Source organism: Fukomys damarensis, unplaced genomic scaffold, assembly GCF_012274545.1.
Source record: "Fukomys damarensis isolate Sample0158 unplaced genomic scaffold, DMR_v1.0_HiC HiC_scaffold_20, whole genome shotgun sequence".
NCBI classification, from domain to species: Eukaryota; Metazoa; Chordata; class Mammalia; order Rodentia; family Bathyergidae; genus Fukomys; species Fukomys damarensis.
This window is the reverse complement of record NW_022900932.1, coordinates 702,244-716,023: the sequence shown is the minus strand read 5'-3', so window position 1 is coordinate 716,023 and position 13,780 is coordinate 702,244. Positions and strand designations below refer to the sequence as shown.

The following is a 13,780-nucleotide window of genomic DNA, read 5'->3' as shown; positions in this document are numbered from 1 at the left end:
GCGGCTTCAGGCTCCGCTCGCTCGGCCCGGAGTGCCCGGCCCTCCCTCGCCTGGCCCAGTCCGAACGGCTCTGGCCCGGGACAGTGCACCAGAGTGCCGACTCCTAAGTAAGCGTCTTGGAAGCTTCTCTTTCCGTTCCATGTAGTAAACAAAACATGGAACGCACGAAGAAAACCTTTTCAAGCCGTCAGGACTGCACTGCCGGCCACCCCTCTGGGCGCTGAGCAAGGCCGGAAGCCACTCACCCTCGGTGAACCGGAGTCGGTCCCGCTCCAGCTCCCACAGCCGGATCTGGTCGGTGATGGTCGGGGGCAGCACAGGCGTCTGCGGGGAGGGCTGGCTGTAGGGACCCGGAAAAGGATCCGCACAACCCGGCCCTGAGCGGGCCCCGCACCTGCAGGCCCCTCTCCCTTCCCGCCAGCTCACTGGACTGGCAGGTACCTGTCCGTACCTGTTTGAGCATCACTGGGTGGGCCCTTGTCCTTAGGAAATGGATTATCTAGGAGAACCGGAGAGTGCAGTGAGGCCTCGAGAGCCATGGAGTGCCGCCTAGCGCCACCGGAGCAGCAGCTTTCTCTCTCGTCTCGCTCCCTGCCCAGCCCTTACCCCCGGTGCTCCCCACTAGTCCTGCGTCGCAGACACACTTGCTCTTCCCAGTTTTGTTTTTCTTTCTTTAAAGTAGTAGCAGCCACTACATGTTGAGCACCCACTGCTCAGCAGGCTCCAGCTAAGTGCTTTACCTCTAAGCCCCCGCCAAATCCTCCCAACAAACCTGTGAGGTGAGGCCGGTCACCGACCACATAAGGAAATGGAGACTCATGGGGGAGAGCAGCCAGGCCGTTTCCACAGCTAGGAGTCTTGGAGCAGAGACACAGCCAGAGCAATGCCTACTTCCTGCATGTAATTTCCCTGCAAGGGTCCACCGGTTTCACCCCGCAGCCCTGCTTTTCCTCACACAGACAACTCACCGTAACTGCTGCAACTCACCTGACCTGGCCTTCCATGCTGGGACCGCTCTGTAACCCACAGCCCAAGCGCAGCCTGCCCCCACCAAGCAGGAATACCTGCTGGGCTGTGATGCCACTGGCTATGGCCTGCTGCACGCTCTCCCGGGTCACCTGTGCCACCACCATGTTGGGGAAGCGATAGAGCATCTCGGAAAAGAGAGCGATGAGGGCGATCTGCAGCTCCGACTCTGATTTGGGTACCGGAAGAGGATGAGAAGGTGCCCGCACCCGGCCTCCCTGCAGCCCCCCTGCAGTGGGGGAGAGCTGTCACTGGGCAGAGTGAGCACAGGCTGACCACCTCTCCGGCTTCCTTCCCTCCCCCTGCCACCCCAGTCTGTGTTCCGGCACCCGTCCAGCCGCACCTGTGTAGGCGTACAGTCGGTAGTTGGTTTCCACGACAATGAAGCCTGGCTGATGCACGGTGCCCCCGGCCCCAGAGACACCTGACGAAAGGTTGATGGCCAGGCGGGTGGGGTAGTAACGCCGAGACTTCCTCTGGGGAGACAGAAGGAAAAGACAGACCCTCTCTCAGGTGTCACATCCAGTACAGCAACTTCCTCTCCCTCAGTCCTGAACTACTCAGCCCTGGCACAAGCCAGGCGTTCAGTGCTCACACCTTCCTCTGGAAAACAAGCCCAAATTCACGCAGATGTTGCAGGAAGTTCAGCAGAGAATCACTCATACCTTCCACAGAGTAATCCTGGGGAAGAGAAAGCCAAAGGGTGTCCGAACACTGTGCCACCGGCCTCCCCCGGCCCCACACACATCCCTTCTTTCCCTTCTCTCATCCGAGGCAGTTCTTACCTTCTCCGTGTGCTGCCCCCAATCTGAGTTCCCCGTCCCCCTCGGGGGCCCTCCGGCCTCCTGCTCACCTTGCCCAGTGTAGAGAAGCTGAGCTGAAAGAGGAAGGAGAGAATCTCCACCAAGTCCATGCCCCGGCTCTGGGAGAAAGAAGAGAATGGAGAAGAGGGACGGAAGAGAGGCGGGGGCCGGGTCTCCGGTGGGGCCTGAGAGAGCGGCACGCGCTGGCACGGGGCCTTGCTCCTCACCTGGGCCGTCTGCAGATACTGCAGCATGAAGTACCAGAGCTGGGCAGAGGTGTCCAGCAGCAGAAACTGGAAGCCAGCAGAGGTGATGCAGGGGGGCTCTCCAGCCTCCGTGCTAGAGACGAAGGAGGACAGCAGTGCAGATAAGCAGGGCACTTCCCCACCCATGTCCTCAGGCTGTTCCTAGGTGTTTCTGGCTCCCTTTTCAGTCACTTCCCTTCAATCCTAAATTGCCCCAAACACCTTGTTTGATTTTTGTTTTGCTGACTGTGGTGCTTGTCCATGCTAGGCAAAAGCTCTGCCCTGGTTTTGCTGACTGTGGTGCTTGTCCATGCTAGGCAAAAGCTCTGCCCTGAGCCACCCCCCAGCCCCCCCCCCGACACCCATTTATCAGGAACCCAGGGAGCTGCTGTGGCTCGGGCGTCCTCACCTCTTCATGAGTCCAGCCTGGCTGAGCAGCTGAGCCAAGTCCTGGCTGACGGCTGCACTCGGGGAGCCCACCATAAAGTGCAGGACCACCTAGGACAGAGGAGTGAAGAGACGGAGGCCTCTGAGGGCCACGAGGAGCAGCGTGGTAGACACAGGCTCACATCCTCACCTCCCATCGCTCCTCGGCGTACTTGTCAAGCGAGGGGACATCTCGGGCATGCTTGTCCGGTCCCAGCTGACTTGTGTCATCAGACCAGGCCTTCCCCCTGGGGTCAGGATGGGCCAAGGGTAAGGAGCTCTGTCTCCATTCCCCACGGCTCCTCGGCCCTTCCCACCCTTACCCCATGAGTGGGACACATTTCCTATAGTCTGCAACCACACCTGGGCCTACTTACTCCTGACAGAACTCCCAAAGTGGGGACTCAGGTTTCCGGGGAAGTCCCCCTCCCGAGGAGCTGCCACTACAGCAGTTTAATTAGCAGTTCCCCTGGCCTAGCTTAAGAAGAGCGGGAAGTAACATACCCACCCAGAAGGGCAATTCGGAGGTTCTGGCGGAAGATGGGGTTGAGGATGAGCCCCTGGAGACCACCAGGGAGCAGCTGGGTGTGCCAGATCCGGAGGCCACTCAGCAGCCCTGTACTTTCTTCCTGAGCCCTGGAAGAGAAGCAAAGAGATGAGCAGCAAAACAAGAAAGCCCATAGAGGCCCCCACTTCTGCCTTTTCTGAATTGGTGATCCTCAGAACACTGCTACAGAGTCAAGAATGTGTCTTCTTAAAACAAATGTCTTTGTAAGTAGGGGAGGTTGGAGGGGGTGAAGGGAGGGCAGGGGTATGGGGAAAAAATGAGAACCAAGAAGATCCCAATGATGAATGTAACTGTACTTTATACTTAAAATGTACCAATAAACTCAATAAGATTAAAAAAAAAAAAAAAGCGTCTTTACCACAACGCCTAGAAGAGCCTTGTTGCAGATAAGACATTGCAACTCTCCAAGAGGGAAAACACTCAGTTTACCAAACTAATTCAGATTCCTTCCCAGTTGTATTTAATTCAAGTTTTGTGGCATACCCATTAATATTTCCTGGAGGAGCTGGGAGGTAGCCCAGTGACACAGCATGTGCTCATCATGCATTACAAAGGCCCTGGGTTCAATCCCCAGCACCACCCATCAGGGGAAGAAATACACACACATACACACGTGAAATTTCCTTGAAGCATTTCAAGGAAAAGCACTTAAGAAAACCCAGCAGTTGAAAATCTGTATCTTGCTGAGGATGCAGTAGAGACTCACTTGCTGAATTCTTTCTTCACCCACAGGGCTACGGCAGCTTGAGGTAAAGGCTGCTCCAGAAATAGCATCCGCATCACCCAGTTCTTAGCCAAAGATGGGAGCTCCCTACATGGGGCAGAGGTCAAATATTAATAGCAAAAGCTACTTCATAGCTGCATCTCTGCCTCATCTACCTCGCAAACATCTCAGGTCCACATCTTCACTGTCCTGCTGCCCACAAGAGCCCAGCAGGCTGCAAAACTTTGACCCATGATAAATGATGTGGCCTCCAGGCTCCTTTACACTTCCCTCCAGTCCCTAGGAAAGACGCCCCTCACCTGAAGACAGCCAGACACGTGGCAGGGTGCCCATACAGCCGGTCCAGTATGCCAGGGCTCAGGCCCCTTAGGAATTCCTGCAGGTTCCGGCACTGTAGGTGCACTCGGTTCAGCCCACCCCTTGTAGGGGTGCTTTCCATCACCTGGGAGATGCTGCTGTTAGGTCCGTGCCAGGGTCACCCAATCTTTCTCCCTCTGACCGCAGAGCCATTGGGCCCACAATTACCCTGTCTTTTCCGGGATTTCCTCTGCCTTGTCACTCATCTCTCCTTTCTCAAAAACCTCCCCAACGTCCCCTCCCTTCCTGCTTTCTCATCCCCATTCTGCCCTAAACTCTAGTTTGTTTGTTTGTTTCTCGATTTCGAAGTGATGGAATTATTTATTGTCCTCTATTGGCAAGATCATTTCGTATTTCAAGGACTGTCTCATCTTTTCTCTCGCTTCAGTCCCGTCTTCTCTCCCACCCCTCCGGGGCAGGTCAGTTCACCAGCTCCAGCTCTGTCCTTCCGATCTTCTTCTTAGACCACTTCTGCTGGACGCGGCAATGAATTACCTCTCCCATCCACGCTTCCCCACGCTAAACACGCCTCTGAGCCCGTCCCCTCTCACTGATGCCCACACCGTCCAACCTGCCGACTTCTCCATTCTCCTCCACTCCTCGGCCGGCGACCCTCCTCACACGCCCTCCGGGGTTTCCCCACCACTTGGTGTCTATCCCCAACGCGCACCCCGGATCTCAAGCCGTCCCTTAATCGGAGTCAGTGGGTCGCTCTCGCTCCCGGAGACAGAGGATAATGAAAAGTATGAGAAAAAGATGGGGAAGCGACGAAGACTTCACAGACAAGAGCCCTGAGCGAAGAATTTACGAGGGAAGGAATGGGGATGAGAGGAGGCGCTGCACGCACCCGCCACAAAGCATACTGGGAGTTGGAGTCCTCTCCGCGCCCGCCCGGGAGCAGGCTGCGTCGTGTCTGACTACAACTTCCGAAAATCACAGCAGGGGTGCCGGGCGCAGAGAAGCTAGGTTTTCATTCATTGAGCTCCGGTCGCCAGAAGCCGGGCTGTTTGGTTCCGCCGAGCTCTCTGACTTCGCAGCTAAAGGCGAGTTAAAATCGGCTTGGGTTGCCGGCGGACCAGAGAGTGAAAGGACCCGCGGGCTTCCAGGCAGAGGAGTTAGGCTGAGAGACGGCAAACCTAGGTTCCTTGAACTCAGCTGTTCCTCCTAAAATTGGGGTAACACACATTGCAGAGCGTTTTCATGAGTTAAGGGTTAACGCGGCCCGGTGCGCCTTTCCTGGCGAGTCAGTACTCAGTAAGTCATTTATGCTTCCACGTTCCGACCCCCGTGCAGTGAGAAGACTCAAATTCAGTTTTTAAAGGAAACCAACTGTTTGCTCTGATTTGATTTATAAATTTCTCAAAGAAAGGCAAGGGAAACTTCCAATCAAGGCCGGAGCCACACATTTCTCCAAAATTCTTGTAAGGCAAACTCTGTTACTCTCACTTCACAGTCTAGGAGACTTGAGCCTGGAGAGACAGAAAGCATCCAGACTGGGATTTGAAGTAGGATTGCCAGAGGTCAAAGCAGTAAGGATGCACAAAACTTTGCTACGCTTTGTAGCTCACCCTTCTGTGTTTTGTTGTTCCCTGTTTATTTAGCAATCAATGTTTAAAATTCTTCAAGTACAGCACAAAACTGACAGCTTCAGTATGGCAACTGCTAAGTAGGTTTAAAAAGACAAATCAGAACTTGGGAAGACATGTTTCATAAAGACAAAATGCATACAGCTTTTGCAAAGCACTAAAAGAACACCACAACAGATAGGTTAAAAAAACAACCCACAAAACAAAAAACAGACACGTAATCAACAAAAAACACAAATGCCTTGAAGAGATGAAATGACTGTCAACTTTATTTGAAACTAAGGAAAAATAAGTTAGAGAAACCAAAATATCAGAAATTCAACAATGAAAGATAAGCAAAATAAATAAGTGAGAACTTGGCAGTTTTGTGTTGGCCAGGTATAGAGCATACTGTGTCGGAGGGTGATGTAGTTATTCCTTTTTAACACACCTTTTTGGGGACATTCAAATACAAACTATAGTTCTACTCCTGCAGTTTTTCAGGTACCCACAGACAGTCCAACAACATTACATAGAAAATTCTGAAAATAAATTAAAATGTAAATAACATTATAGTATATTGTTATAGTTGTTCCTTATTACTAGTTGTTGTTAATTTCTTACTCTGCCTAATTTTTAAAAATAAACTCACAAATATGTATGTATAGAAAAAACATACATACATACACATATGAGATTGCTATACTTACAAAAAATCTTAAGGTGATTCTCCTCTTACCTAGCAACTCCACCTCTGAGAATGTATCGTACTAGAATTCTTACACATAGGTACAGAATTAGACATGCAAAGATGTTTACTGAAGTATTTTTGTTGTTGTTAATTGTAACATCCCGAATGTGTAACACTGGGGGTTCCTTAGATAAAATGGTCATTGTAACAATGTAGAATACCGGGGAGTCCTGAGAGAGGAAGTCCCTGTATGCCTACTTGAGCTATCTGTGACTGATCAATAGGGAGAAAAGAGCAAAGTACAAAATGGCATACAGAGTTGAGGCATCTTTGTAAGAAACTTTTTATTTTGTTTTTTGAGAAGGGTCTCCCTATGTAGTGCAGGTTGGCCTTGAACTCATGGCGATACTCCTGCCACAATGTCCAGGGTGCTGGAATTACAGTTACTGGCGTGTGCCACCACGCCTGACTTTGTAAGAAACTTCGGTGTGTGTATGTAAACCTGAAAGAGGCCATATGCTTCATTTTGAAGGAAGCGGGCAAGGTGGAGCTAGGCAGATCACACCATGGCTCCCTATACTCTACAACAGACGGCAAACCTCTAGGGACGGAGTACCCAAATTGCAACCCAAAACCCACTTATCTCAAAATGCAACACAGTAGTTAAACCTGAGTACTGACCAACCGCGTGAAAGCGCCCGCGACTGGTCGTGACGTCATCACCGGGCGCCGCCCCCCTTTCCGAGCCTGCGCGTGGCCCCTGTGAGCGCGATTGCTGATGCGCTGCTGGGGCGACTTGGCTAGCGTAGGGACGGGGCTCTGCCGGCTGTGGCACAAGGGTCATAGGTTCACCACCTATGCTCCAAAGGCTGTGCTGTGCAGTGCGGTAGCCACTAGCCTTTTGCTGGCTATTTAAATTTAAATGAACTGAAGTCTGCTTCCTAGTCTGTTTATCCCTATTTCAAATGCTCAACGGAGGAGGCTAGTGGCTACCTGCTGAGCGGCAGAGATACAGAGCATTTCCATTGTCGCAGAGATCTCTTGGGGAGGCCCGTTCAGCAGGCCACAGTCGATGACAGAGGCTGAGCAGGGCTGAGCCTCTGCGGAAGGGGAGTTCCTGAAACTGGCCTGAGCCATCCAGGCGAAGGACCCAAACTGAAAAAAGCTCCCCAGGCCTCCTTTGCGGCTGCAGCCCAGCTCCAGAGTCGTGCATTCGCGCATTCGCTGCAAGACCTCTACGCTGGACAACATTGGTGGCAGTAATGGCAAAAGGAGAAGGAAGGAAGGAAGTGGGGCAGAAGGAAGTAGATTTGACCAAAACCCCAAGAAATCCACTCACACCTGTGAAAAACTCAACCTTTATTGTTACCTGCCTACCGCAGGGGATTAAAATTGCCTCAAGCTAGGTCCATATATTAGTGTAAAAATCTGTGTCTCTCCCCCCAAAAATGTACAAACCCCAAGTGATTATAGAAAAACCAATGTGGCAACTACGATAGAGATGTCCAACCCCCGGGCCACAGGCCATTGCTCCCTCTGTCCTATCCCAGTATGTACTCCACAGAAGCGTACAGGCTTAGGGAAGTGCTAGCTACAGCATGGCAGGCGGGAAGTGGGTATGTGGGAGGATCGGAGGACAGGGCAGGGATCAGCCCCAGGTCCAGTGTGTCCAATTCCAGGGATAAGCACCAGGGAGCATCTTCTGTCCCTTTGTGTCCTCACCCCCCCCAATTCCCAGCCAGCGGGGTCCAGTGTATGACAGAAAGAGGGAGGCTGGGGCAGAGCCACCTCCCCAGGAACCAGTGTTGTCCAGTAGGCCCAGGAGCTCCTGTGGGCCACATCCAGTGTCTGCCCTGCATGAGCCCCCTTCCCCAAGGATGGCTGGCAGAAGTCAGAGGACCCATCCACAGGGCCAGCTGGGTGGGCAGTGGGTCTTTGAGGGAGGAGACGAGAGCTTGTGTCCAGGGTGGGCAGGCCTGCCCCGTGGTCTCACTGCCTCTCAGGGGCCAGCAGTCGGGAGGGGCAGGGAGGCGCAGTCCTCATTGGTCGCTGGCTTCCCCCAGGTCGCCTCTGAGAGGAGCAGCTGGGCGTCGTCACACTGTGTTGAGCGCATCCTCTGCCAGGAACCGGTGCAGCTGGGCAAAGGGCGGTCGCCGCTCGGGCTCCCGGCTCCAGCACCGCAGCATCAGTTCATACAGGCCCTGGGGGCAGGCGGGCGGCCGGGACAGGTACACCTGCACGTGCAGCATGGTGACAGCAGGGAACAGACTCCTTTAGCCTCCAAGATGACGTGCCCGCCCTCCCGGCCCGGCAGCAGATCCAGCTCCCCTCCCTCTGCTCTGACCTGGCGACCCTGGTCCCGGAAGAACTCCCCGGCGTTCTCGATGACTTGCTCATCTGTGAGCTGTCCAAAGGGCTGGGCCCTGCAGAGCATCAGCACCTCCCACAGTGTCACCCCAAACGCCCACACGTCGCTGGCCGTTGTGAACTTGCCCTGGCACGCGGAGAGAGCAGCAAAGGCCGAGAAGACCTCAGGCAGCGAAGCTGTGGCAAAGCCCGAGCTGCCCGGCCTGGCCCTCCCCACCTCGCTCCCTCCTGAGCCGGCCTTCTCTCCCTGCGGTCCTCCCTCACCTGCCCTCCCCTTTGCGGTCCTGGCCCGGCGTCTTTCCCGAAGCCCTTCCACCCTCTGCCTCCCTGACCACCCCGTCACACCCCACGCCCTCACTCTGCAGCCAAGTCACGGGGTCTCTCGGTTATAGCCAGGAGACTGCGGCCCAGCCACTGCCAGCCTCAAGGGCCCTCACCATCAGGATGCACTCCCAGGCCATCCAGCGGATGGGCAGCACCGCCCGGCCCTGCACGCGGTAGTAGTCCCCAGCATAGAGGTTCCGGCTCATTCCAAAGTCGGCGATTTTGATGGTGAAATTCTCTCCAACCAAGCAGTTCCGTGTGGCCAGATCCCGGTGCACAAAGTTGAGTGTGGCGAGATAGCGCATGCCCGAGGCAATCTGGGCAGCCACGTGCAGTAGCATCGGGTAGCTGAGGAAGGGGTCCACCAACAGGGTCACTGGGGGTCCCCAGGCTCCCCCACTTCACACCATGCTGCACCCACCCTGGCCGGCCACTCTTGCTCCAGTCAGAGAGGAGGGCAGTTCCCGCTCCGTCCCTCTGTCCGGCCAGCCCAGGCCAGCTCCTGTTTCCTCTGGCTGCACAGCCGGGCTCAGGGATTCACCATGGGCTCTGCCCTTCTCCGCCCCTGGTTACCATGGCTACCCTCCAGTCCCTTCCTGTGGCCTCTGCTTCTGCCCTCTGCTCCTCTCCCCCCACGTGGGATGCACTGGGCATTCAGGTACCTGATCGTGGGCCCCTGCGCAGCCTCCTCATCCCTGGGGGCCCCTCCAGCCACCGCCTTGTCGTCCAGCTGGTGGGCACCGAGGAACTGGTTCAGGTCGCCATTCTCCATGTAGTCAGTGATCATGCAGAGGGGGTCGTCCTGCACACACACGCCCAGGAGCCGGATGATGTTTGGGTCCTTGAGTCGTGACATGATCTTTACCTCCTTCAGGAAGTCATTCCTGGAGCAGCAGGGAGAGTGGGGCGCGGCTGCACCTTCTGCTGTGCTCAGGCGCACAGAACGCCCGGCCCTCCCTGCTTCCAGATACCACGTCCAGCCTCACCTGGCGTTCTTGGTGGCATCAGGCCGAAGGATCTTGACAGCTACCAGCAAGGGTTGTCCCTTGCGCACGCTGACTGGGAAGTCCAGACTGGCCAGATCTTGAGGGTTCTCTACCTCACACAGGTGTACCTGGAGAAGGGCACACGGTCCGATGGAGTGGGTGACGCCACACCAACAAGACTGACCAAGGGAGTGCGCGGCAGAGGCCGATGGCTGGGCGGGCGTCCTCCTTACCTCCCCAAACTGGCCCTCGCCAAGCTTCTCCCTGAAGCGGAGCCGTGACCGAGGGAAATCCACTCTTGGGGGCCCGTCCCCAACTGCCCCTGGGGGCAGTGCAGGCACAGCGTAGGTGTTGCCCCCGGTGACACCCTGCAGGGTGACGATGTCAGCCTCGGCATAATGCGGGACGCTGCTGTGGGGAGGTGGGGGCAGGAGTGGGGCGCCCGGCTTCTCAGGCTCCATGTAGTCCCCGCTGCAGGCTGGAGGGCAAGGGAGAAAAGACAGATGGGTGACAGGCGTCAGGCACAGCCTGAGGGCCACGCTCTACACCCCGCTGCTCGGCAGGCAGAGACCAGGCCTCTCCCCTCATTTCCCCGCTGCCAAAGCCAACCAGAGAAGCATGGGCCAGAGAGGAGAGTCACCGTCCTGGAGAAAGCTTCAAGGCAGTGGAAATGGCTGGGCAAAAGCAGCTGTAAAGTCGTACCCTCTGAGCCCTCTCAGCACAGCCCCAGAGGCCCCCAGATGCCTCTCAGCTGGAGGGGACAGGAAGAGGGTGGCTCAGCCAGCAGCCTCTTCCACACCCGAACCCTCGGCCTGCTCCCCGCTAGCACCCTCCTTCCCTGCTCGGTTCTCCCAGGGCCTTCAGCCTGGTCCCTCCTTGCCCTGTCACCGACCCCAGCCCCACACACCAAGCTCAAAGACAGGAGAGACAGAGCACACGGGGTCGGGGGGCAATGAGTCCTCACAGCCCCCACAACAAGTTGTCCACAGACAGGAGGGAGGTAGAGCCGGTCCCCGCTGGCCCTGGGGAAGGGGCCACAGTGAGAAGGCGACACGAAGGGGGAGGAGCAGACAGGAGGGCAGGCGGGCGGGAGGGAGCCTTCACCTCTGGGACTGTGGAGAGGACACGGGGAGAGGGCGAGCGCCCGGGGTGAGGCCCTCCTCCTCGGAGCGCTAGAGAGAGGGGAGAACAGAGGAGGCATTACTAGGGAGCGGCACCGCACCGCAGTTCCTCTGGCTCTGGAGAGCTACAGAGCTGGGTGGGAGAGGAGGAGGTGCAGAGCTGAGGCCATAGCCTTCTACTGGCGCCAGGCTCAAGGGGAGGCTGCAGAGGGCGCGAGAAGCAGCAGAGTGAACTAAGGGCACTAAGCGTCCTGCCCCAGCTTAGGAGAGCAGAAGAGGCTGCAGTGGGAGAGGAGAGCGCGATGTGAGGGCTTCTCCATGCCCCAGCAGCATGGGGGCTGGCGGAGTGGGCAGAGGGGCTTACCCTGGGTGTTGGTGGGTTTGGCCCAGGCGGGTGTGGGGGGGCCCGGGCCTCGAGGGGGACGGGCGTAAGTGGCCAGAAGGAGGCGGTAGGCCGGATTGGAGAGCAGCAGCGCTGTCGGGAGAAGGAGGGGGGAGACACGGGGAAGGGATGAGACTCAAGGCTAGACAGACAGGGAGACCTAGCACAGGGCAGGCCAGGGCCGGCGGGAATCATGTGCTGAGACAGGAAGAGCTGGAAGGGCCAGGGAAAGGAGGATGGGCAGATGGACTAACGGGTGATGGATGGACGATGGATGTGACTATCACTGGATGGATGGACGGATGGACGGGTGGATGATGGATGGACGGATGGATGGACAGATGGATAGAAGGATGCATGGACACTGATGGATGGATGGTTGGATGGATGGATGGACAGATGGATAGAAGGATGGACTGATGGATGGATGGTTGGACGGATGGATGGATGATGGATGGATGAGGAACACATGGATGTGAGAATAGAGACGGATGGCTGGGTGCACAAAAGAATGGATGGAAGGAACAAACACGTGAGTCAGTTGAAGGAGACACAGTAAGAGGGGACAACGGAGGATGGTTGGATGGATGGATGGACAGATGGATAGAAGGATGGACTGATGGATGGATGGTTGGACGGATGGATGGATGATGGATGGATGAGGAACACATGGATGTGAGAATAGAGACGGATGGCTGGGTGCACAAAAGAATGGATGGAAGGAACAAACACGTGAGTCAGTTGAAGGAGACACAGTAAGAGGGGACAACGGAGGAGGTGTAGAAATATACCATGACACCAGAGACAGGATGAGACCCCTGGGGATTGTTGGTGACAGATGGGAAATCCTTGAGGACAAGAGCATGTTAGGGACATAAAGTGATAGAGTGACTAGGTACACGGAAATAAGAAAATGAGTTGAAACTGGTGAAGACAGGGGAAAAAAAGACTAGGGAAGGAGAGGGAGAGGGATGCAATGAGGAAACTGGCAGAGGACAACAGTGGGGCTAGAGCCATCTGGGCTTACCAGAGCCATTGGGGACGCAGGGTGCAGAGTGGGGCGGGTTCCCCCGCGGCCGGGGCTCCTGATAAGGAGGTGGCTCCCGGGGTCCCGGGCGGTTGTTGATGAGGATGGTGTCCCCAGGGACAGAGAGATGCACTGTCAGCTCCTCCTCCAGCACCCGGCGCTCAGCCTTGTGGGGAAGGGGCGGTGTTAGAGCTTCCCACGCTCTGCAAGTCTTCTAGCTACCCTGTCAGGCTCACAGCGGTCCCATGGCTACAGATCCCGTGTGCTCCTCCTCATAGGTAAAGAACTGAACTTGGCAGGTAAGTGACACCCCGACATCCTGCGACGGAATCCCAGCTCCTGTCTGACCACCCGTGCTTATCAGCCTTACTTTGGTCACCGCAGGGAAGACACAGGCTTCCATTTGCCCCTCTCGCCCGGTCTCCTCCTTTCCCCACCTGCTTCTGCCCCAGCAAGCTGACCAACTCGAGCAGCAGCCACAGCTGGGACAGTGGTGGCCAGAGGAGGCCCAGATAAGTGTGGGGTGCAGGCAGGGCACTCAGGAGGTGCGGTCGCAAAAGACAGTGTTTGTATTTCTTAAAATGTATCGTAGTGAAAGACACCCTGCCATTAGTCCCTCTCAGAATCCTCGCCCTCACTCAAACACACTCATCCCAGCGTCCTTGTCGCTTTCTGAGACAGTGCTGAAGTCCTCTTTCTGCGTGTGTCCAGTTCACTGCCGTGGCTTCCTCGATGTACAAAACAACTCAAAACGTTTCGACTGAGGAGGAGCCACAAGTGCGGGTCTAGAATCGGGTGGAGGAGGAGGACCCTCCGCACTGTTTCCTGAGCCTGCCTTTCCACTAGATGGCGCTCGCAGCACCGTGAGGCGCTTCATTGGTCCAACCTCGGAAAGATGCGCTGGAAAGAGGACTTGCAGAGCTGCTTCAGAAAGCAGCAAGAGATGAGGTGTTCAGAGCCAGGCGGAATATTTTGAGGGGGATTCATGGCGATGTGTCTTTTACCGTGATACATTTTAAAATTTTTGACATTCACCATACTTTTCAATCATCCCTGAATTCTCCCCACCCTTCCGGAGGGCTGGGCTCCCGCAGGCTGCGCCCCAGCGCCCAGGGCATCCGCTCCAGACCAGGCCTCCTGCGCCCGGTGATTGCAGTGTCCCCCGCCG

General features: G+C 56.0%; 2 protein-coding genes across 9 annotated transcripts in view; both read right to left on the bottom strand.

The window, feature by feature from the left end:
- Positions 1–6: 6 nt before the first annotated feature.
- On the bottom strand, positions 7–4,993 carry Gtf2h4 (general transcription factor IIH subunit 4). Its single transcript, XM_033766591.1, has 13 exons — positions 4,820–4,993; positions 4,092–4,234; positions 3,775–3,879; positions 3,005–3,136; positions 2,652–2,748; positions 2,484–2,572; positions 2,057–2,168; positions 1,880–1,948; positions 1,624–1,707; positions 1,370–1,502; positions 1,065–1,255; positions 452–499; positions 7–324 (listed from the first exon to the last, which is right to left on the bottom strand). The coding sequence occupies exons 2-13, from the start codon at positions 4,229–4,231 to the stop codon at positions 7–9; spliced, it is 1,518 nt and encodes a 505-aa protein (XP_033622482.1). The 5' UTR covers positions 4,232–4,234; positions 4,820–4,993.
- A 2,752-nt stretch (positions 4,994–7,745) lies between these two features.
- The window catches only part of Ddr1 (discoidin domain receptor tyrosine kinase 1), a 15,093-nt gene continuing 9,058 nt past the window's right edge, over positions 7,746–13,780 (bottom strand). For 6 of the 8 annotated variants that reach the window (XM_010643448.2, XM_033766359.1, XM_010643445.2 and 3 more), the window contains 8 exons: positions 12,613–12,778; positions 11,568–11,678; positions 10,316–10,560; positions 10,083–10,210; positions 9,759–9,980; positions 9,210–9,444; positions 8,750–8,899; positions 7,746–8,639 (listed from right to left, as the gene is read on the bottom strand). In XM_010643448.2, coding sequence (XP_010641750.1) covers positions 8,499–8,639; positions 8,750–8,899; positions 9,210–9,444; positions 9,759–9,980; positions 10,083–10,210; positions 10,316–10,560; positions 11,568–11,678; positions 12,613–12,778 — 1,398 coding nt within the window. In that variant the 3' untranslated portion in view covers positions 7,746–8,498. The remainder of the gene's footprint in view (positions 8,640–8,749; positions 8,900–9,209; positions 9,445–9,758; positions 9,981–10,082; positions 10,211–10,315; positions 10,561–11,567; positions 11,679–12,612; positions 12,779–13,780) is intronic. The other 2 variants (XM_033766360.1, XM_033766361.1) reach the window with 1 other exon arrangement.

What these genes read in the sequence shown, in the direction of transcription:
- Gtf2h4 (XM_033766591.1), bottom strand. Translation starts at nt 4,231, where the DNA reads ATGGAAAGCACCCCTACAAGGGGTGGGCTGAACCGAGTGCACCTACAG. An exon ending in CAGGCTGGACTCATGAAGAG is followed by an intron (nt 2,169 to 2,483) that starts GTGAGGACGCCC and finishes CTTCGTCTCTAG; the next exon opens with CACGGAGGCTGGAGAGCCCC. An exon ending in ACCCAGTGATGCTCAAACAG is followed by an intron (nt 325 to 451) that starts GTACGGACAGGT and finishes CCCTCCCCGCAG; the next exon opens with ACGCCTGTGCTGCCCCCGAC.